The sequence below is a fragment of the Pristiophorus japonicus genome, chromosome 21 (assembly GCF_044704955.1).
Source record: "Pristiophorus japonicus isolate sPriJap1 chromosome 21, sPriJap1.hap1, whole genome shotgun sequence".
NCBI lineage: Eukaryota > Metazoa > Chordata > Chondrichthyes > Pristiophoridae > Pristiophorus > Pristiophorus japonicus.
Genome location: NC_091997.1, coordinates 65647357 through 65669758, shown reverse-complemented (window position 1 = coordinate 65669758; position 22402 = coordinate 65647357). Strand labels below are relative to the sequence as shown.

The window sequence follows — 22402 nt, the reverse complement described above, 5'->3', positions numbered from 1 at the left end:
AGACAAAGGTCCTCCACCAACCTGTCCTCACCGCACAGCACTGCGCCCCAGTCATCAAGATCCACGGCGCGGCCCTGGACAACGTGGACCATTTCCCATAGCTCGGGAGCCTCCTATCAACAAGAGCAGGCATCAACGACAAGATCCAACACCGACTCCAGTGTGCCAGTGCAGCCTTCGGCCGCCTGAGGAAAAGAGTGTTTGAAGACCAGGCCCTCAAAACTGCCACCAAACTCATGGTCTACAGGGCTGTAGTAATATCTGCCCTCCTGTATGGCTCAGAGACATGGACCATGTACAATAGACACCTCAAGTTGCTGGAGAAATATCACCAACGATGTCTCCGCAAGATCCTACAAATCCCCTGGAAAGACAGGCGCACCAACATCAGCATCCTCACTCAGGCTAACATCCCCAGCATTGAAGCACTGACCACACTCGATCAGCTCCGCTGGGCAGGCCACATGTTCCGCATGCCAGACACGAGACTCGCAAAGCAAGTGCTCTACTCGGAGCTCCTTCATGGCAAACGAGCCAAAGGTGGGCAGCGGAAACGCTACAAGGTCACCCTCAAAGCCTCCCTGATAAAGTGCAACATCCCCACTGACACCTGGGAGTCCCTGGCCCAAGACCGCCCTAAGTGGAGAAAGTGCACCCGGGAGGGCGCTGAGCACCTCAAGTCTCAATGCCGAGAACATGCAGAAACCAAGCACAGACAGCAGAAAGAGTGTTCGGTAAACCAGTCCCACCCACCCCTTCCCTCAACGACTATCTGTGGCAGAGTCTGTGGCTCTTGTAAAGGACTGTTCACCCACCAAAGAACTCACTTCAGGAGTGGAAGCAAGTCTTCCTCGATTCCGAGGGACTGCCTATGATGATGATGATGAGTATCTGGCTAAACATACCTTCCATGCTTTTTAATTCTATTCCTCTAAAAATTAACCCAAGTGCTTTGTTTGTATTTTTATGGCTGTGTTAACCAGCGTCGCCACTTGTAATGACTTGTGAATCTGTACCCCTGGATCCCCGCTCCTCCACCCCATTCAGGCGCTTATTTTCCAAGGAGCAGGTGGCCTCCTTATTCCTGCAACCAAAACACACCGCCTCACACATGTTTAAATTGAAATTAATTTGACAATTACAGAAATGTAGTTTGGTTCCCGAGCGTCAGGCCCTGGAGAAGCACTAACCTGGTCTAGGCGGCGGAGGCAGGCGGTTTCTCTGTGACCATCCGTGTCTGTGTGGAGCTGTGTCAGAGCGGGAGTGTGCTGGGGGCCTCCGTACTGACAATCGAGAAATAACAACAAATAAGAAAGAAAGACTTGGATTTATACAGCGCCTATCACAATCTTGGGACATCCCAAAGTCTTTATAGCCAATGAAGTAATTTTTTGAAGTGTGGTCACTGTTGTAATGTGGGAAACGCGGCAGCCAATTTACGCACAACAAGCTCCCACAAACAGCAATGTGATAATGACCAGATAATCTGTTTTAGTGATGTTGGTCGAGGGATAAAGATGGGCCAGAACACCCCTGCACTTCTTTATCTCCCTATTTTTACACTCTGTTCCTCTAGAAATGACTCCCAGTACTTTGTCTGCACTCTTTATCAACTTGTGTTGCTGCTTTCAGTGATTCATGTATCTACATTCGCAGATTTCTTTGCGGTTCTTCATTTAGTTTCCTACCTTCCAAAGAATAAGTGGCCTCCTTATTCCTCCTACCAAAATTAATCACCTCACAATTTGTGATATTGAATTTAATTTGCCATTTATCTGCTCACTCTGCAAGCCTGTTCATCTGGTATTTTGGTGCAGTCCTCCACGTTATTAACACTATCCCCAGTTTGGTAGTGTTATGTATGCACCTGTGAGTATGCTCACAGGTTTTCAGAACTGTTGAATTGTGAATGGCTTAGCCAGTCACATGATGTTCACAAGATTCAATAAAGATCCAGTTAGTTGGGTCTAGGTCATCCACGATGAGGTATGCAGATGTGAGCCTAGTGGATGAACTGGTAACGTGCAATGCGATTGTTAAACCTTTGTTAATAAACCAACTAGTTCCTAATAGCAATGTGTTGCTATGAATTCTTAAGCAAAGAACCCATGAAGCAAATACATTTCAAGTACCATTTACAAATATCGACACCATACCTCCAAATTATTTCTGTGTATGGAGAACACCAGTGGTCTTCGCATGGGACACCATCTCCCACTTTCTGCCAGTAAGAGAAACTTCACTCAACACCCACTCTCTGTTTCCCATTTTATAGAAGTGGGATTAGATTTTGCACTCCTTTAATTCTGGCCTCTTGAGCATCCCTGATTTTAATCTCTCCATCATTGGCGGCCGTGCCTTCAGCTGCCTAGGCCGTAAGTTCTGGAATTCCCTCCCTAAACATCTCTACCTCTCTTTCCTCTTTCAAGATGCTCATTAAAAACAACCTCTTTGACCAAGCTTGTGGTCACCTGTCCTAATATCTCCTTATTGTTTGATAATTGCTCCTGTGAAGCGCCTTGGGACATTTTACTACGTTAAAGGTGCTATATTGTTGCTATTATTGTTGGCGATGAAATGGCTTGTGGAGAAAAACACCAAGGCAGATTTCATGGTCCGAGGGGACCATTTCTCTGCTGGGAAAGTTTTATTGGTCCAAATGTTCCCTCAATCGATTTATGACAATTCTTTTTGCACTTGTGCAAGACAACTGAGGCAGGGAATGTGCCCGAGTGCTGTTACCCGGTACAATAGGGGGTTTCCAGCCCTCCAGGATTGCCCAGCAATTGAAGATTAATCTCCAGGACACGGCTGCGAACAACACCTGGGAGAAACATCATGGCAAAAAGTTATGCTTTTTGCATTTTCTTTGAAAATTTTCATTTATTAGTTATAAAAATATTGTGACAAGAATGGCTGTTTTACTGGCAGTCAAGATTAGTCCAATCGGGTAACAAAGAGTCGCTTCCCTTTCCAATTGGCCGTGGGAAACCTGGCGGATGGACCAATGGTGGGAGTGAGGGCGGGGCATGTGAGGATGGACACATCAGGCGACCAATGGGGAGTTTGGGGGCAGGGCAGTGTGAGGATGGACATGTTGGGTGACCAATGGGGAGTTTGGGGGCGGGGCAGTGTGAGGGTGGACATGTTGGGCGGCCAATGGGGGGGTGGGGCATGTCAGGATGGACATGTTGAGCGGCCGATGTCGGGGCGGAGCGGTTCGAGGCAGTAGGTCATGTGATGAAACCTTCAAGAATACACCAGTCAGAGCTGCGACCTCTGGCGGTGCAGAAACCCACCTCTGGCGGGTGTGTGTGTCACCGGGACGACAGAGGTCTGTACTTTTGATGCGTGTGTGAACGAGCGAGCCCCGTCTGCGTGCTGGGCCTCTCGCAGCGCACTCCGGTCTCCGTGGTAACGTCGATATCGGTCGTTCGGAAGCCAGTATTCATAATCAATCCCAGAGTTTTGCTCCATGAATAGAACCTGCGGAAAGGATTAAAGAAAGACATGCATTTCTATAGCGCCTTTCACGTCCTCAGGAATTTACAGCCAATGAAGCACTTATTGAAGTGTAGTCACTGTTGTATTGTAGGAAATGTGGCCAACAATTTGCGCACAGCAAGCTCCCACAAACAGCAATGTGATAATGACCAGAGAATCTGCTTTAGTGATTTTGGTTGAGGGATAAATATAGGCCCCAGCACACCGGGGAGAACTCCTGAGGACACAGATTTAAGGTAATAGGATAAAGAACCAAAGGGGAGAGGAGGAGAATTCATTTTATGCAGAGAGTTGTTGTGATCTGGAATGAGCTGCCTGAAAGTGTGGTAGATGCAGATTCAATAGTAACTTTCAAAAGGCAATTGGATAAATACTTGATAGGGAAAAATTTGCAGGGCTGTGAGGAAAGAGCGCAGGGAGTGGGACTAATCGGATCGCTCTTTCATAGAGTCGACACAGGCATGATGGATCGAATGGCCTCCTCCTATGCTGCAAAATTCTCATCATCGTAGCCGGTCCCTTGAACGAGGATGACAAGCTTCCACACCAAAAGGGATAAGTTCACAGATGTTTCAATGAAGGACCCGATGTTCCAGTCCTGAACTCCAATTGAAGGAGTGGAAGATGCCAGTGCATGGATTTTTTTTACATGTGGTGGCCATTGCACCTCAGCCATCACGCGGGCTTGACAGCCTTTATCCAGTGGCAAGGGTTAACCAGGATGGTTGGAAACTTGCTCTGCTGCACGGACCTAGTGCGCACACATATCGCAGTGTGGGCTAGCCCGTGCTGCCCCTGGGCCCTTGCCTCTTCTGGCTCCCTTACACTTGCCGCACCTCCACCACGAGTGATTAAGGCGGAGGAGCGATGAGAGATCGTGGCTGAGATTCGGCGAATGATCGTAGCGGATTTTCGGTGAATGTTTGGTGCGGAGGTGCGGTCAGAGATCGTGACGGAGATGCGGCAAATGTTTGTGGCGGAGGAGCGGTGAGAGATCGTGGTGGAGGTGTAAAATTCTATGGTTGCACTGACTCTCTGATGGAAGCATGGAGGGACTGTGGGCGAGGACAGGACTGGGGCTCGGCTGCCGTGCTTGCCCTATGCGCCCACCCTCAGTGCCCGAACTCACAGAAGAGGGATCGGTGAGGAACTAGGGGTGGTTGTTGGTGCCCTTGGAGAGTTGGCACCTTCAGGACAGAAACTGGAAGAGAAACGGGCGCGAGTTTTCCGACTCCATCTGTCCGTAACACGACAGACAGATGGTTTAATTTAAACCGCATCAGTATAAACATTTCAAAGGAATGCCTCGAACCTTGGCACCCAGCCTCGATTCCTCTCTTACATCAGTTTAAAGCTGGACCTTTCACTCAATTGAACACATCTGTTGTAAGATATTTTCATTCCAATCGTGGGGATGGTTTACAGCCAAATATCCAACTCTCAGCACGGGAGGCACGGGAAGGACAACTTTAGGGCAGTGCGATTATGCCCAGCTTGTAGGTTGTGGGAAGGAGGGAAGACTGAGGGAGGTGAGGGGTTCCACAGGCTTGAGGCCCTAGGAGAGAATGAATCGGAGACAGAGCGAAAAATGAAACACAAAAGGTTAGCATGCAGGTACAGCAAGTAATCAGGAAGGCAAATGGAATGTTGGCCTTTAATGCAAAAGGGGATGGAGTATAAAAGTAAGGAAGTCCTGCTACAACTGTAGTACAATGTACAGTTTTGGTCTCCTTATTTAAGGAGGGTATATACTTGCTTTGGAGGCAGTTCAGAGAAGGTTCACGAGGTTGATTCCTGGGATGAAGGGGTTGTCTTATGAAGAAAGGTTGAGCAGGTTGAGCCTATACTCATTGGAGTTTAGAAGAATGAGGTGATCCTAAAGATTCTGCATCCTGGAGTACTTAAGTAAGTGGCCCTAGAAATAGTTGATGCATTGGTGATCATTTTCCACCATTCCATGGACTCAGGATTAGTTGGAGAGTAGCTAATGTAACCCCACTTTTTAAAAAAGGAGGGAGAGAGAAAACAGGGAATTATAGACCGGTTAGCCTGTCATCGGTGGTGGGGAAAATGCTGGAATCAATTATTAAAGATGTAATAGCAGTGCATTTGGAAAGCAGTGACCGGATCGGTCCAAGTTAGCATGGATTTATGAAAGGAAAATCATGCTTGACAAATTTTCTGGAATTTTTTGAGGATGTAATTAATAGAGTGGATAAGGGAGAACCAGTGGTTGAGCTGTATTTGGACTTTCAAAAGGCTTTTGACAAGGTCCCACACAAGAGATTAATGTGCAAAATTAAAGCACATGGTATTGGGGGTAATGTATTGACATGTTTAGAAAAATGGTTGGCAGACAGGAAGCAAAGAGTGAGGTTATCCACTTTGGTGGCAAAAACAGGAAGGCAGATTATTATCTGAATGGTGACAGATTAGTAAAAGGGGAGGTGCAACGAGACCTGGGTGCCATGGTACATCAGTCATTGAAGGTTGGCATACAGGTACAGCAGGCAGTAAAGAAAGCAAATGCTGGCCTTCATAGCGAGGGGATTAGAGTTAAGGAGCAGGGAGATCTTGCTGCAGTTGTACAAGGCGTTGGTGAGTCCACAACTTGAGTATTGTGTGCAGTCTGAGGAAGGACGTGCTTGCTATTGAGGAAGTGCAGCGAAGGTTCACCAGACTGATTCCCGGGATGGCAGGACTGACATATGAGGAAGACTGGATCGGCTAGACTTATACTCACTGAAATTTAGAAGAATGAGCGGGGATCTCATAGAAACGTATAAAATTATGACGGGACTGAACAGGTTAGATGCAGGAAGAATGTTCCCGATGTTGGGGAAGTCCCGAACCAGGGGACACAGTCTAAGGATAAGGGATAAGCCATATAGGACTGAGATGAGGAGAAACTTTTTCACGCAGAGACTTGTGAACCTGTGGAATTCTCTGCCACAGAAAGATGTGGAGTCCAGTTCATTGGATATATTCAAAAGGGAGTTAGATGTGGCCCTTACGGCTAAAGGGATCAGGGGATATGGAGAGAAGGCAGGGGTGGGGTACATAGAAACATAGAAAATAGGTACAGGAGTAGGCCATTCGGTCCTTCGAGCCTGCACCACCATTCAATAAGATCATGGCTGATCATTCCCTCAGTACCCCTTTCCTGCTTTCTCTCATTACCCCTTGATAGCTTTAGCTATAAGGGCCATATCAAACTCCCTCTTGAATATATCCAATGAACTGGCATCAACAACTCTTTGCGGTAGGGAATTCCACAGGTTAACAACTCTGCGTGAAGAAGTTTCTCCTCATCTCGGTCCTAAATGGCCTACCCCTTATCCTAAGACTGTGGTCCCCTGGTTCTGGACTTCCCCAACATCAGGAACATTCTTCCCGTATCTAACCTGTCCAGTCCCGTCAGAATCTTATATGTTTTATGAGATCCCATATCATCCTTCTAAATTCCAGTGTATAAAGGCCCAGTTGATCCAGTCTCTCCTCATATGTCAGTCCAGCCATCCCTGGAATCAGTCTGGTGAACCTTCGCTGCACTCCCTCAATAGCAAGAACTTCCTTCCTCAGATTAGGAGACCAAAACTGCACACAATATTCCAGGTGAGGCCTCATCAAGGCCCTGTACAACTGCAGTAAGACCTCCCTGTTCCTATACTCAAATCCCCTAGCTATGAAGGCCAACATACCATTTGCCTTCTTCACCACCTGCTATACATGCACGCCAACTTTCAATGACTGATGAACCATGACACCCAGGTCTCGTTGCATCTCCCCTTTTCCTAATCTGCCGCAATTCAGATAACTGAGATTGCATGGTCAGCCATGATCATATTGAATGGCGGTGCAGGCTCGAAGGGCCAAATGGCCTGCTCCTGCACCTATTTTCTATCTTTCTATGTTTCTGTTCTGAGGGGGCTTTGACAGGGTAGATGCAGAGAGGATATTTCCCCTCGTGGTGAAATCCAGAACTATGGGGCATAGTTTCAGAATAAGGGGTCACCCATTGAAAACGGAGCTGAGGAGGAATTCCTTCTCTCAGTGGGTCGTGAATCTGTGGAATTCTCTGCCCGAGAGCTGTGGAGACTGGGTCATTGAATATATTTAAGGTGGAGATAGACAGATTTTTGAAAATAAGGGAGTCAAGAGTTATGGGGAGCGGGCAGGGAAATGGAGTTGAGGCCAAGATCAGATCAACCATGATCTTATTGAATGGCGGAGCAGGCTCGAGGGGCCAAATGGCCGACTCCTGCTCCTATTTCTTGTGTTCTTACATCCTTATGAGTCTCCATTTCAACACAGTGAAGGGGCAAACTTTACCACAAACAATACATTTTGTGCAACGTTTGTTCCGATTGTTCACGATTATTAATTTTACCATCAGGTGCAGATCCTCTTTGGTGGGCCCCATCGCCTCCAAACTTTCTCCATGATCTGCTGAGCGTCTGTAATGGACTTTGGTCCCGGCCACAGCATATGTCCCCGGCCAGTTAATGACCCAGTTCCCGTTGATGATGTAGCTGTAGTTTCTGTTCTGTAACACTGTGCGGGGTGCAACAGGAGAGGCAAAGATTCACCAGTGCGAAGTGGGCTCAACTAAAGTACTTGTGAAGCACGACACCGATCCTCAGGCTAAAGACCGACTCTTGTAATGTATGCACCTGTGAGTATACTCACAGGTCTGTAGTGCCCAAAAAAAAACACAACCCTCCCCCCCCCCCCCCCCCCGCCAAGGCACTTGAAAAGTGTTTAGAGTGTGTGTGTGTGTCCCGCCCCTTTTAATAAGGGGGCACTTTGATTTACTGTTTATTTTGTCTTCAACCCAAAAAAGTTGTAGAGTTGTTGACTGCGCAGAGGGGATTCCTGTACGGGTTGCTCTTGCACACTCTCCACTTTGCCATCCTTGTCTGCCGTCCGGACACACCATGGCGTACCATCTTGCCGTCCGGAGGAGGCGGGGGTCCCCGATGGAGTGCACTCTATGCGGGAGTCCTCCCTGTATTTATTGGGGACTTGACCTGGAGGGTGGTGCACGCAGCAGTCCCATGCAATAAATTTTTAAGGCGGTTCACGGGCTCCCAGGCCGCCTGCAAATTCTGTGGTCTAGAGGAGTCCGTGTTCCACGTTTTTATTGAATGTACGAGGTTGCAGCCCCTGTTCTATTATTTAAAGGGGCTGCTCCTCAATTTCTGGTTGCACTTCAGTCCCACACTCCTGATCTTTGGGCACCCTGTGCAGAGGGGAGCGGGTAGGTCCGAAGGCCTCCTCGTAGGACTGCTCCTGGGCACGGCCAAGGGTGCCATCAGCCGGTCCAGGCAGCGGGCAGTCGAGGGGGTCGTCAGCTTGACTGCCTGCCTCTCTTCCGCGTCTACATCCGGGCCAGGGTGTCCCTGGAGATAGAGCATGCGGTATCCACCGGTACGCTCGCGGCCTTCCGCGAGAGGTGGGCGCCGGAGGGACTGGAGTGCATCGTTACCCCCGGCAACCAAATTTTAATTTGATTTTATATGTTTTAAAGTTTAATTTGTTTTAATTGCCGGTTTTAGTGTCCCCCTCCCCTTTTATAGGGGGCACTTGTAAAATATATGGTTTTAATGCCCCCCCAAAAATAACGAAAAACAAAAAAAAACATTTAAAAAAAAAGTGGCAGCTGAAAAGTGTCTGGAGTGTCCCCTAGATTGGGGGGTACTTGAACTAATGTTTATTTTGGTTACTCCAAAAGAGTTGTAGTGCCCAAAAAACCCACAAAAAAAAACACAAGCCCCCCCCAAAAAAAACAAAAAAAGGCACTTGAAAAGTGTTTAGAGTGTGTGCCCCCCCCGCCCCTTTTAATAAGGGGGCACTTTGATTTACTGTTTATTTTGTCTTCAACCCAAAAGAGTTGTAGAGTTGTTGACTGTGCAGAGGGGGTTCCTGTATGGGCTGCTCTTGCACACTCTCCACTTTGCCATCCTTGTCTGCCGTCCGGACACACCATGACGTACCATCTTGCCGTCCGGAGGAGGCGGGGGTCCCTATTAGAGTGCTCTCTATGCGGGAGTCCTCCCTTTATTTATTGGGGACTTGGCCTGGAGGGTGTTGCACGGAGCAGTCCCGTGCAATAAGTTTTTAAGTCGGTTCACAGGCTCCCAAGCCGCCTGTAACTTCTGCGGTCTGGAGGAGTACGCGTTCCACGTTTTTATTGAATGTGCGAGGTTGCAGCCTCTCTTCCAATATTTGAAGGGGCTTCTCCTCAAATTCTGGTTGAACTTCAGTCCCACACTCCTGATCTTTAGACACCCTGTGCAGAGGGGAGCGGGCAGGTCGGAAGGCCTCCTCGGAGGACTGCTCCTGGGCACGGCCAAGGTGGCCATCAGCCAGTCCAGGTAGCGGGCGGTCGAGGGGGTCGTTCAGCCCGACTTCCTGGCTCTCTTCCACGGTTACATCCAAGCCAGTGTGTCCCTGGAGATGGAGCACACGGTGTCCACCGGTACGCTCGCGGCCTTCCGCGAGAGGTGGGCGCCGGAGGGACTGGAGTGCATCATCACCCCCGGCAACCAAATTTTAATTAAGTTTAATTTGTTTAAATTGTTGGTTTTAGTGCCCCCTCCCTCTTTTAGCCAGGGGGCACTTGATTTAATGATTTAATTGTTCACAACAAAATAGTTGTCGTGCTGTTGAGGTGGGAGGAGCTTAGCCAGTCATGTGATGTTCACAAGACTCAATAAAACACCAGCCAGTTGGGTTCGGGGGATCCACAATGGGGCAGGTGGTTGTGAGCCTGGTGGATGAACTAGTAATGTGTAGTGTGATTGTTAAACCTTTGCTGATAAACCAACTAGTTCTTAATAGCAATGTGTTGCTATGAACCCATGAAGCAAATACGTTTCAATCTTTTAGATCACCCCATTATACACGAGAGAATATAAGCCCAGTCTACACGACCTGTCCTCGTAATTGTTATGTATTTAACCCTTTGTAACCTGCATCACACCTGGCCACCAAAGAGCCCATCTGTTGGAGTCCCAAGGGATCCCAACATCCCTTGGGAGCACAGTATATAAGCAGACCACCCACGAGGTACCTGCACTCTGGAATTGCAATAAAGGAGCTAAGGTCACACTTGCTCATTACACACAGTACTTGGTCTGACCATTTATTATGAGTGTAACAGTAATTTAACCCTCTAATCCGTGGTACCATTGTGGTGACTCTGCGCTGCACGTTTACCCACTCGCACACAGATCCTGCCCCTGTGACGTTCCACAATCACACGGCGCTCACACAAGCCCTGCCGGTAGGAAGGCTCGTCACAAACTGTTTCTCCAATGTTCACCTCGCTCCTAACCTGGAGGTGGGGTCAGGGGTCAGGAGTAAGTTGCAGACTTTAAAATTTAAATTTTAGCAGTAGATCATTGCTCACCCAGATAATTGCTGCTGTTCTCCGTCACTTTGATGTACGTGGCACCGGCGGGGATCGTGGTGACCTCATTATATCCAAATGGACCTGAGGGGAGAAGGAGACACATCAGCATCAGAAATACAGCGACAGGGGTATCGGCCCATACACACCGAGACACAGACACACACACAAACATATACACTCAAACATACACACACACAGACTCTCTCACATACACACACATACTTTCACACATACACACACACGGGTTAAGGAGCTGTCCGTGGGATGGAGATGAACCATTCACTAGGGGAATGTCAGGCAATCACCAGGAGTGAGGTGCGGGGTGGTGAAAACGCTGCGATATCTCTGGCACGTGTTGTTCCGGCCGCCACACACACGACACGCATCCTCCTTCTCCTCCGAGCCCAGAATCTGACCACAGCCCACCGTCTGAGGGAGAAAAGATCAGATATAATATCAGCAAGTAGCGGAAACACACTGGCAGTCCCGACATCACCAGAACGGGAGAGGGACGGGTTCGGAGATCAGAATGCACCTGTACTGAGAGCGGTGGGTGGGGTCCATGGGGTAGAATTGCTGCGACATGGGTTAACCTGCAGAGATGCCATGTTTCTGTTGGGCTGTGCCTAGTGCAGAAGGAGCCGGTAACATTCCCTGACGTGGGGAGAGGGGCACAAGGTGAGGGGTAAGGGTCGGTGACTGTGTGAGATCATCCTGTACTGGCAGAGACCTGCTTCAGGATGTAGACTGGAAATGTTGTTCACACATCACAAAAAGCTAGTGGACATGGTGTAATGTATTTGCTTCATGGGCTCTTTGCTATTAAAAACTAGCTGGTTTATTAACAAAGGTTTAACAATCACACTACACAAGGTTACTGTACAAGATAAAAGTTCACGGGGTTGGGGGTAATATATTAACATGGATAGAGGATTGGCTAACGAACAGAAAACAGAGAGTAGGGATAAATGGTTCATTCTCGGGTTGGCAATCAGTAACCATTGGGGTGCCGCAGGGATCAGTGCTGGGACCCCAACTATTTACAATCTATATTAACGACTTGGAGGAAGGGAACGGAGCCAAGTTTGCTGACGATACAAAGCTGGGAGGAAAAGCAATGTGTGAGGAGGACACAAAAAATCTGCAAAAGGACATAGACAGGCTAAGTGAGTGGGCAAAAATTTGGCAGATGGAGTTATTGTGTTCCTAACACAGATGAGGCTGCACACAGGGAGGTTAAAGTAACAGTGACCTCAGTCTTTAATAAGACATTCCAGAGTGAGGAACAGGCCTTAGGGGCTGGCTTCTATACAGTGCTCCCAAGGGATGCTGGGATCCCTTGGTACTTCAGGGGATGAGCTCCCTGGTGGTGGAACGTGGGAGTGCATGCTTTACAGATACACAACATCACTCCCCACCCCCCCAAAGTCAAAGTGAAAACTATTTACAAGGTGAGACGGTCGGGAGCCTTTCTTTCCCTGGTGGACTGCCTCGGTACAAATGTGTTCTGGTGTGTTGGCTGTGCCCTCGCTGGGCTGGCGTGTTGTTGGCCCTGCAGGGCTGCTAGGTGAGCCTGGCTTTGCTGGGCTGTTGGGCGTGATGGGTTCGATTTCCTGGTCCGGCGTGGTGTCGTTGATCCTTTGGGTGTGTGTTGTGGGCTCGAAAAAGGTGGTGTCTGCTGTGGGTTGTTCAGGGCAGTCTGTGAACCGCAGCCTCGTTTGGTCCAGGTGCTTTCTGCAAATTTGTCCATTGTCTAGTTTGACTACAAACACCCTACTCCCTTCTTTAGCTATCACCGTGCCCGCGATCCACTTGGGACCATGTCCATAGTTTAGCACATACACAGGGTCATTCAGATCAATTTCCCGTGACACAGTGGCGCGACCATCGTTTACATTTTGTTGCTGCCACCTGCTCTCTACCTGATCATGCAGGTTAGGGTGAACCAGCGAGAGTCTGGTTTTAAGTGTCCTTTTCATGAGTAGCTCAGCCGGGGGCACACCTGTGAGCGAGTGGGGTCTCGTGCGGTAGCTGAGCAGTACTCGGGACATGCAGGTTTGGAGTGAGCCTTCTGTGACTCGTTTAAGGCTCTGTTTGATGGTTTGCACTGCCCACTCTGCCTGCCCATTGGAGGCTGGTTTAAACGGGGCAGAGGTGACATGTTTGATCCCATTGCGGGTCATGAATTCTTTAAATTCGTTGTCACTGACCAGTATGTCAGGCAGGCCGTGGGTGGCAAACATGGCCCTCAGGCTTTCAATGGTGGCGGTGGCAGTGCTTCCTGACATTATTTCACATTCAATCCACCACCACCAGGAACATTTTACTGAGAAACGGGCCCGCATAGTCAACATGGATCCTAGACCATGGTCTGGAGAGCCAGGACCACAAACTTAGTGGTGCCTCTCTGCATTGCCACACACAGGACTCTTAAGTCAGAGTCGATACCGGGCCACCACACGTGGGATCTGGCTATCGCTTTCATCATTACTATACCCGGGCGTGTGCTGTGGAGATCCAAGATGAACGTCTTCCTGTCCTTTTTTGGTCGCACTACGCGGTTACCCCACAACAGGCAGTGTGCCTGAATGGACAGCTCGTCCTTTCGCCGCTGGAACGGCTTGATTGGCTCTTGCATTTCAACGGGGATGCTGGCCCAGCTCCCATGCAGTACACAGTTTTTTTATTAGGGACAGCAGAGGATCTTGGCTGATCCAAGTCCTAATCTGGCGGGCCGTGACAGGTGATTTATCATTTTCAAACGCTTCCATGACCATCAACAAGTCTGCAGGCTGCGCCACCATCAACAAGTTTGCAGGCTGCGCCATTTCCACCCCCATGGTGGGCAATGGTAGCCGAGTGAGAGCATCCGCACAGTTCTCGGTGCCTGGCCTGTGGCGGATGGTATAGTTATACGCTGATAGCGCGAGTGCCCACCTTTGTATGCGGGCTGAGGCATTAGTATTTATCCCCTTGTTTTCAGCGAACAGGGATATGAGGGGCTTGTGATCGGTTTCCAGCTCAAATTTGAGGCCAAACAGGTACTGATGCATTTTCTTTACCCTGAACACACACGCTAATGCCTCTTTCTCAATCATGCTGTAGGCCCTCTCGGCCTTAGACAAGCTCCTGGAAGCATAGGCGACAGGTTGCAACTTCCCCGCAACGTTAGCTTGTTGTAATACACACCCGACTCCGTACAACAACGCATCACATGCTAGCACAAGTTTTTTACACGGGTTATACAGTACAGGCAGCTTGTTGGAGCATTAAATGTTTCTAGCTTTCTCAAAAGCAATTACTTGTTTTTTTTTCCCATACCCAGTTCTCACCTTTGCGCAATAACACATGTAGGGGCTCTAAAAGGGTGCTTAACCCCAGTAGGAAGTTACCAAAATAATTGAGGAGTCCCAGGAACGACCGCAGCTCCGTGACATTCTGTGGCCTGGGCGTGTTCCTGATAGCCTCTGTCTTGGTGTCTGTGGGTCGAATGCCGTCCGCCGCGATCTTTCTCCCCAAAAACTCCACTTCTGTTGCCATGAAGACGCATTTCGACCTCTTCAGCCGCAGCCCTACGCGATCCAGTCGCTGGAGGACCTCCTCCAGGTTTTGTAGGTGCTCGGCGGTGTTCCGACTCGTGACCAGTGTCGTCCTGAAAGACCACCGTGTGTGGTACCGACTTGAGTAGGCTCTCCATGTTTCTCTGGAAGATTGCAGCAGCCGACCGAATTCCAAACGGGCATCTGTTGTAGATGAACAGTCCCTTGTGCGTGTTGATGCAGGTGAGGCCCTTCGAAGACTCCTCCAGCTCCTGCGTCACGTAGGCCGAAGTGAGGTCGAGCTTGGGAAACATCTTGCCTCCTGCCAGCGTCACAAATAGGTCGTCTGCCTTAGGTAGCGGGTATTGGTCCTGCAGCGAGAAACGATTAATAGTTACTTTATAATCGCCGCAAATCCTGACTGTGCCATCACTTTTGAGTACTGGAACAATCGGGCTGGCCCACTCGCTGAATTCCACTGGGGAGATGATGCCCTCGCGTTGCAGCCTGTCCAGCTCGATTTCCACTCTCTCCCTCATCATGTGAGGTACCGCTCGCGCCTTGTGGTGAATGGGTCGTACCTCTGGGACCAAGTGGATCCGCACCTTCACCCCGGAAAATTTTCCAATGCCTGGCTCAAAAAGGGAAGGAAATTTGTTAAGAACCTGGGTACATGAGGCCTCATCGACATGTGATAGCGCTCGGATGTCATCCCAGTTCCAACGGATTTTGCCCAGCCGGCTCCTTCCAAGCAGTGTGGGGCCATTGCCCGGGACAATCCAGAGTGTCAGTTCGTGCACCGTGCCCTCATAGGTGACCTTGACCATGCGCTGCCCAGGACAGTGATAAGCTCTTTGGTGTACGTTCTCAGTTTTGTGTGATTGGGGTTCAGGGCTGGTCTGAATGCCTTGTTGCACCACAGTCTCTCAAACATCTTTTTACTCATGATGGATTGGCTAGTGCCAGTGTCCAGTTCCATGGCTACGGGTAAGCCATTCAATTTTACGTTTAGCATTATAGATGGACATTTCGTCGAAAATGTGTGCACCCCGTGTACTTCAGCATCTGCCTCCGCTCTCTGAGGCTCGAAATTGCTTTGATCCACCATGGACCGATCTTCCTCTGCCACGTGGTGGTTAGCAGGTTTTTCAGAGCATGCACCTCGTTTGCAAGCTCGTTGGAGGTCCCCATTGATCCACAGCTCTTGCAAACATACCCTTTGAAGCAGCATGAATAGGTTGAATGGAAGCCTCCACAATGCCAACAAGATGTGAATTGCCTTGCATTCATTCTTTGTTGGGGACTCTGAGTCATCTGGCAGTTGCAGACTCGTGGATTTTGCCCTGTACATTTCTGCTCGCAAACACAGTTCCAGTTAATTTATGAACATTGCTAGCACTTGTGTGCTGAGAGCTTTGTTTGGTGTTATCACTGGTAGACATAAACACCTGTGCTATCGCCTTACTGAGGGTCGGTATCTCTGCAGTCAAAAGTTTTCGTAGGATGGTCTCGTGGCCAATGCCCAGTACAAAAAAGTCACTGAGCATTTGCTCCAGGTAGTCATCAAATTCACATTGTCCTGCAAGTTGCCTTAGTTCGGCGACGTAGCTCGCCACTTCCTGACCTTCAGATCGCTGGCACGTGTAGAACCGATACCTCGCCATCAGCACGCTCTCCCTCGGGTTAAGATGCTCCTGAACCAGTGTACACAGCTCCTCATACGACTTATCTGTGGATTTCACCGGCGCCAGAAGATTCTTCATGAGGCTGTAGGTCGGTGCCCTGCAGACCGTGAGGAGGACCGCTCTCCTTTTTGCAGCACTTCCTTCTCCGTCCAGCTCGTTGGCCACAGAGTACTGGTCTAGCCATAGGCTTCCCAGTCCTCACCCTCCGAGAACTTCTCCAGGATGCCCACAGTTTGCTGCATCTTTGCGTTGGATTCATATTCTCGTCGCCAGTTATTGTGTTCCTAACACAGATGAGGCTGCACACAGGGAGGTTAAAGTAACAGTGACCTCAGTCTTTAATAAGACACACCAAAGTGAGGAACAGGCCTTAGGGGCCGGCTTATATAGATGCTGGGATACCTTGGGACTTCAGGGGATGAGCTCCCTGGTGGTGGAACGTGATGGTGCATGCTTTACAGATACACAACAGGAGTATAATGTAGGAAAGTGTGAGGTCATGCACTTTGGCAGAAAAAAAATCAAAGAGCAAGTTATTATTTAAATGGAGAAAGGTTGCAAAGTGCTGCAGTACAGCGGGACCTGGGGGTACTTTGTGCATGAAACACAAAAGGTTAATATGCAGGTACAGCAAGTGATCAGGAAAGCCAATGGTATCTTGGCCTTAATTGCAAAGGGGATGGAGTATAAAAGCAGGGAAGTCTTGCTACTGTTGTACAGGGTATTGGTGAGGCCACACCTGGAATACTGCGTGCAGTTTTGGTTTCCATATTTATGAAAGGATATACTTGCTTCGGAGGCAGTTCAGAGAAGGTTCATAAGGTTAATTCTAGAGATGAGGGGGTTGACTTATGAGAAAAGGTTGAGTAGGTTGGTCCTCTATCCATTGGAATTCAGAAGAATGAGAGGTGATCTTATCGCAACGTATAAGATTATGAGGGGGCTTGACAAGGTGGATGCGGAGAGGATGTTTCCACTGATAGGGGAGACTAGAACTAGAGGGCATAATATTAGAATAAGGAGCCACCCATTTAAAACTGAGATTAGGAGAAATGTCTTCTCTCAGAGGGTTGTGGATCTGTGGAATTCGCTGCCTCAGAGATGTTGTGGAAGCTGCGACATTGAATAAATTTGCGACAGAAGTAGACAATTTCTTAAACGATAAGGGAATAAGGGGTTATGGAGAGTAGCAGGGAAGTGGAGCGGAGTCTATGATCGGATCAGCCATGATCGTATTAAATGGCGGAGCAGGCTCGAGGGGCTGTATGGCCGACTCCTGCTCCTATTTCTTATGGTGTTATGTACCAGTTCATCCACCAGACTCACAACTGCATACCTCATCGTGGATCCCCCGAACCCAACTGGCTTGGGGTTTTATTGAGTTTTGTGCACATCATATGACTGGCTAAGCCACTCCCAACTCAACAGCTCTACAAACCTGTGAGCATACATTACAACAGGTACAAACAGTAATGAAAAATGCAAATGGAGTGTTGGTCTTTATCTCAAAGAGGACTGGAATTCAAATGGGAGGAAGTGATGCTTCAGTTGTACAGAACCCTGGTCAGACCCTGTCTGGACTAACTGCGTTCAGTTCTGGGCACCGCAGCTCAGAAGGATATTTTACTTGGATGTGCACTTGCAGTGCCATAACCTACATGGCTACGGACCAAGAGCTGGAAAGTGGGATTAGTCTGGATAGCCCTTTGTTGGCCGGTGGGGACACGATGAACTGAAGTGGCCTCCTATGCTGTAAATGTTTCTGATTCTATGGAGGGGGTGCAGCGCAGATTCAACAGAATGATAATGGGGGATTAGAGGGCTAATGATGACAGGCTGCACAGACTGAGCTTACATTCCAGGCAGAGTCACCGTGACCTTGTATCGAAAAACCTGTGTCTTTCTCAGTTAGTCTGTGGCTAGTGAGCTGCCCCTGACCCCAGCCCTGACCTTTTGTACTAACTGTTTCTCAGTGATAATATCTTTCTAGAATTAACTCACTTATTTGATAAAAAATAGAACAGAAATTAAAGATGTGGAACAGGTCCCAGAATGTAAATTTAAAAAAAACTTTTATTGCTACAGCGCCTTTCACCACCTCAGTGCGAGCCAGAGCACTTTACAGCCAATGAAGTACTTTTGAAGTGCAGTCACCGTTGTAATGTGGGAAACACGGCAGCCAATTTACGCACAGCAAGCTCCCACAAACAGCAATGTGATAATCATAGTATCATAGAATGATGACAGTACAGAACAAGGCCATTTGGCCCATCGAGCTCGTGCCGGCTCTCTGCAAGAGCACCTCAGCTCATCCCACTCCCTCTCGCCCTTTCCCCGTAGCCCTGCAATTTTTTTTCCTTCAGGTACTTATCCAACTCCCTTTTGAAAGCCGTGATTGAGTCTGCCTCCACCACCCTTTCAGGCAGCGCATTCCAGATCCTAACCACTCGCTGTGTAAAAAAGTTTTTTCTTTTGTCGCCTTTGGTTCTTCTGCCAATCACCTTAAATCTGTGTCCTCTGGCTCTCAACCCTCTGTCAAGACCCATCATGATTTTGAACACCTCCATTAAATCTCCTCTCAATCTTTTCTGCTGTAAGGAGAACAACCCCAGTTTGTCCCGTCTATCCATATAACTGAAGTTCCTCATCCCTGGAATCATTCTCGTAAATCTTTACTGCACCTTCTCTAAGGTCTTCACATCCTTCCTAAATGACCAGATAGTCATTTTTGTGTTGTTGGTTGAGGGCTAAATATTGGCCCTGAACACCGGGGATAATCCCCCTGCTCGTCTTCAGCATAGTGCCACGGGATCTTTTACGCCCACCTGAGAGCAGACGGGGCCTCGGTTTAACGTCTCATCTGAAAGACGGCACCTCCGACAGTGCAGCAGTCCCTCAGTACTGCACTGGGAAATGTCGGCCTGGATTTTGTGCTCAAGTGTCTGGAGCGGAGCTTGAACCCACGACCTTCTGACTCAAAAGGCACAGCTGATACCTGACATGAGAGATTTAATCTCAGGCCTACACCCCTCCAACCATCCCACATTTATTAAGGGGTTCCTTGTTGTTTCACAGATCCTCCTTCCTCCCCCTGGACAGTGTTGACTCGCTGGGGCATAGGTTCCATGAGCGGTGACAGGCCTCTAGCAGTGGGCTTAGACAGTGAGCGTCAGCAGGCTATTGGACTGTGGGAGGCATTGAGCTGTGCCGGACACTTTTCTCGCCGGGCATGCTCTGCAGATCGGGAGCTGGAACCCTCATTTTTTGGTTTTTCCCCATTCCGCGCCCAGGCAGAGGCCCCACTACAGGCCCAGCTCACAACAGCTCGGCCCGAAGACGCACTGCGGGATCATTCTGTGCTCTAGTTGGCTCAGTAGCAGGCTAGTACGTGCAGGACCCAGTGAACTGCAGATTGGAGGTCTGTGGTGTCCATTAGAGAGGATAGACAGGGCCTCAATTTAATTGAGAATCCAGCTGTTGCAGTTCTGATCAGTGAATAAAAAAATAAGTAATAGATGCCATGGTTGATCATATGATCTTGATACTCATATTGGCACGGTCTGTGCGTGTGAACTTTAACCTTTCTGCATGTTTATAAAATGGTGAGATGAAATAGTGAGTGTGCAAGAGTTGTTTAATCATTGTGGCTCGTTTACTTTCTTGGTTACTGAATGGTAAATGTTTAATCAGTATATATACATGTCTGAAGTACATTTACCTGTATTGTGCGAGATGTATTCCCTACTAATATGAGTGCATGTGGTTAAACAGTCTCACAGTAGCTTCACCTGTAGCTACTCAGCGATTTCAAACACTGGTGAGAACTCTGCCTCGGCATAGAGTACCACACTAGGTGGAACCTCCCCTGGCCTCCCACATTCTATCCTCCGTAAACTAGAGGTGATCCAAAACTCGGCTACCCCTTGTCCTAACTCGCACCAATTCCTGCTCACCCATTACCCCCTGCTTGCCCAGGGTGCACAGGTGACCCTTAGGTCTCCTACAGGTGTGCCCCCTAGTGGCAAATCTTACATATTGGCGAGGTTTATATACATACATAACATCACTCCCCCCCCCCCCCCCAATGACTTATGTACAAGTTATTTGCAAGTTGAGGCGATCTGGTGCCCTGTGTCCCCGGGTCGATTGCCTGAGTTGAAGTCCTGGCATGGGTGAGTTGGTCTGATCGTTGCTGCATGGCCGCGCAGCTAGTCTGATCGGACTGACGGGCATGGTGGGTTTATCCTCATGGTTGACAGCGAGGTTGCTTGTGTCATGTATTCAACTATCATTGTAACCCATGTATAAGCTGACCTAAGTTGTACACCTTGAGAACATTGACCACAAGGGGGTGAACTTGTGGGAGACACTCCTAACCTGGACTTTCAGCTATAAAAGGGGAAGCTCCACCCACCTTCATCACTTGAGGTCTTGGTAATAAAGGTAACTAGTCACAGTGTGACCTTCTCTCAAGTATCGGTCTCGTGTGCATTTATACTGTACAGTAAGGACATATCATTGGCGACGAGAAACAGGGATTTAAAATGCGCGAGCATGGCCACTAGCAGCACAGAAGAGAGGTACTGTGTTGGTGATGATTGGGACGACTTTATTGAGAGACTACAGCAAAGTTTTGTCACTAAGGAATGGTTGGGACAGGATTCGGCCGACAAATGCAGGGCTCATCTCCTGACGGTTTGTGGATCCAGAAGGTATTCCCTGAGGAAGGACCTTCTAGCGCCAGAGAAGCCGGCGGACTTGACATTCGAAGAGCTCAGTAAGTTGATCGGGGAACACCTTAAACCGGCGAGCAGCATGCACATGGCGAGACACCGGCTTTACACACACCGGCGGCGAGAAAGGCAAAGCGTTCCTGACTTCGTGTCAGATCTCCGGCGACTGGCGAGCCTATGTAAGTTCACAGATGCATGCAGAGCGGAGATGCTGCGAGACTTTTTTATTGAGGGCATCGGGCATGCTGGGGTTTTCAGGAAACTGATTGAGACCAAAGACTTGACCTTGGAAGCGGCGACTCTGATAGCCCAGACATTTATCTCAGGGGAGGAAGAGACCAGAATGATGTATGACAAAAATCTTGGCTCAAATGCGGCAAATGACCAGGGAGTCAATATTGTTAACACGGCACACAGTTCTCTAGGCAGACAAGGGCAATCGGACATGCCCCAGCATGTAGTCAAACCCAAAGAGGGAATTCAACAGAGACAATGGCTAGCTGAACGGCGATTCATGCCATTGCAATGGACAATGCGGCCAGTAATGGGGCCATCAACACATAGAAACATAGAAAATAGGTCCAGGAGTAGGCCATTCGGCCCTTCGAGCCTGCACCGCCATTCAATGAGTTCATGGCTGAACATGCAACTCCACTACCCCCATTGCTGCTTTCTCGCCATTCCTCTTGATCCCGCTAGTAGTAAGGACTACATCTAACTCCTTTTTGAATATATTTAGTGAATTGGCCTCAACCACTTTCTGTGGTAGAGAATTCCACAGGTTCACCACTCTCTGGGTGAAGAAGGTTCTCCTCATCTTGGTCCTAAATGGCTTACCCCTTATCCTTAGACTGTGACCCCTGGTTCTGGACTTCCCCAACATTGGGAACATTCTTCCTGCATCTAACCTGTCTAAACCCGTCAGAATTTTAAACGTTTCTATGAGATCCCCTCTCATTCTTCTGAACTCCAGTGAATACAAGCCCAGTTGATCCAGTCTTTCTTGATGTGTCAGTCCCGTGAATCAGTCTGGTGAACCTTCGCTGCACTCCCTCAATAGCAAGAATGTCCTTCCTCAAGTTAGGAGATCAAAACTGTACACAATACTCCAGGTGTGGCCTCACCAAGGCCCTGTACAACTGTAGTAACACCTCCTTGCCCCTGTACTCAAATCCCCTCGCTATGAAGGCCAACATGCCATTTGCTTTCTTAACCACCTGCTGTACCTGCATGCCAACCTTCAATGACTGATGTACCATGACACCCAGGTCTCGTTGCACCTCCCCTTTTCCTAATCTGTCACCATGCAGATAATAGTTTTGTCTCTCTGTTCTTACCACCAAAATGGATAACCTCACATTTATCCACATTATACTTCATCTGCCATGCATTTGCCCACTCACCTAACCTATCCAAGTCACTCTGCAGCCTCATAGCATCCTCCTCGCAGCTCACACTGCCACCCAACTTAGTGTCATCCGCAAATTTGTAGATACTACATTTAATCCCCTCGTCTAAATCATT

At 48.7% G+C, this 22402-nt stretch overlaps 1 protein-coding gene across 3 annotated transcripts in view; it reads right to left on the bottom strand.

Moving 5' to 3' along the window:
- LOC139234044 (ADAMTS-like protein 5) overlaps positions 1-22402 on the bottom strand; it is a 60094-nt gene that overhangs the window by 9491 nt on the left and 28201 nt on the right. For all 3 annotated transcript variants that reach the window (XM_070864911.1, XM_070864910.1, XM_070864912.1), the window contains 5 exons: positions 11227-11350; positions 10919-11002; positions 7895-8058; positions 3300-3486; positions 1191-1283 (listed from right to left, as the gene is read on the bottom strand). In XM_070864911.1, the coding sequence (XP_070721012.1) occupies positions 1191-1283; positions 3300-3486; positions 7895-8058; positions 10919-11002; positions 11227-11350 (652 nt within the window). The remainder of the gene's footprint in view (positions 1-1190; positions 1284-3299; positions 3487-7894; positions 8059-10918; positions 11003-11226; positions 11351-22402) is intronic.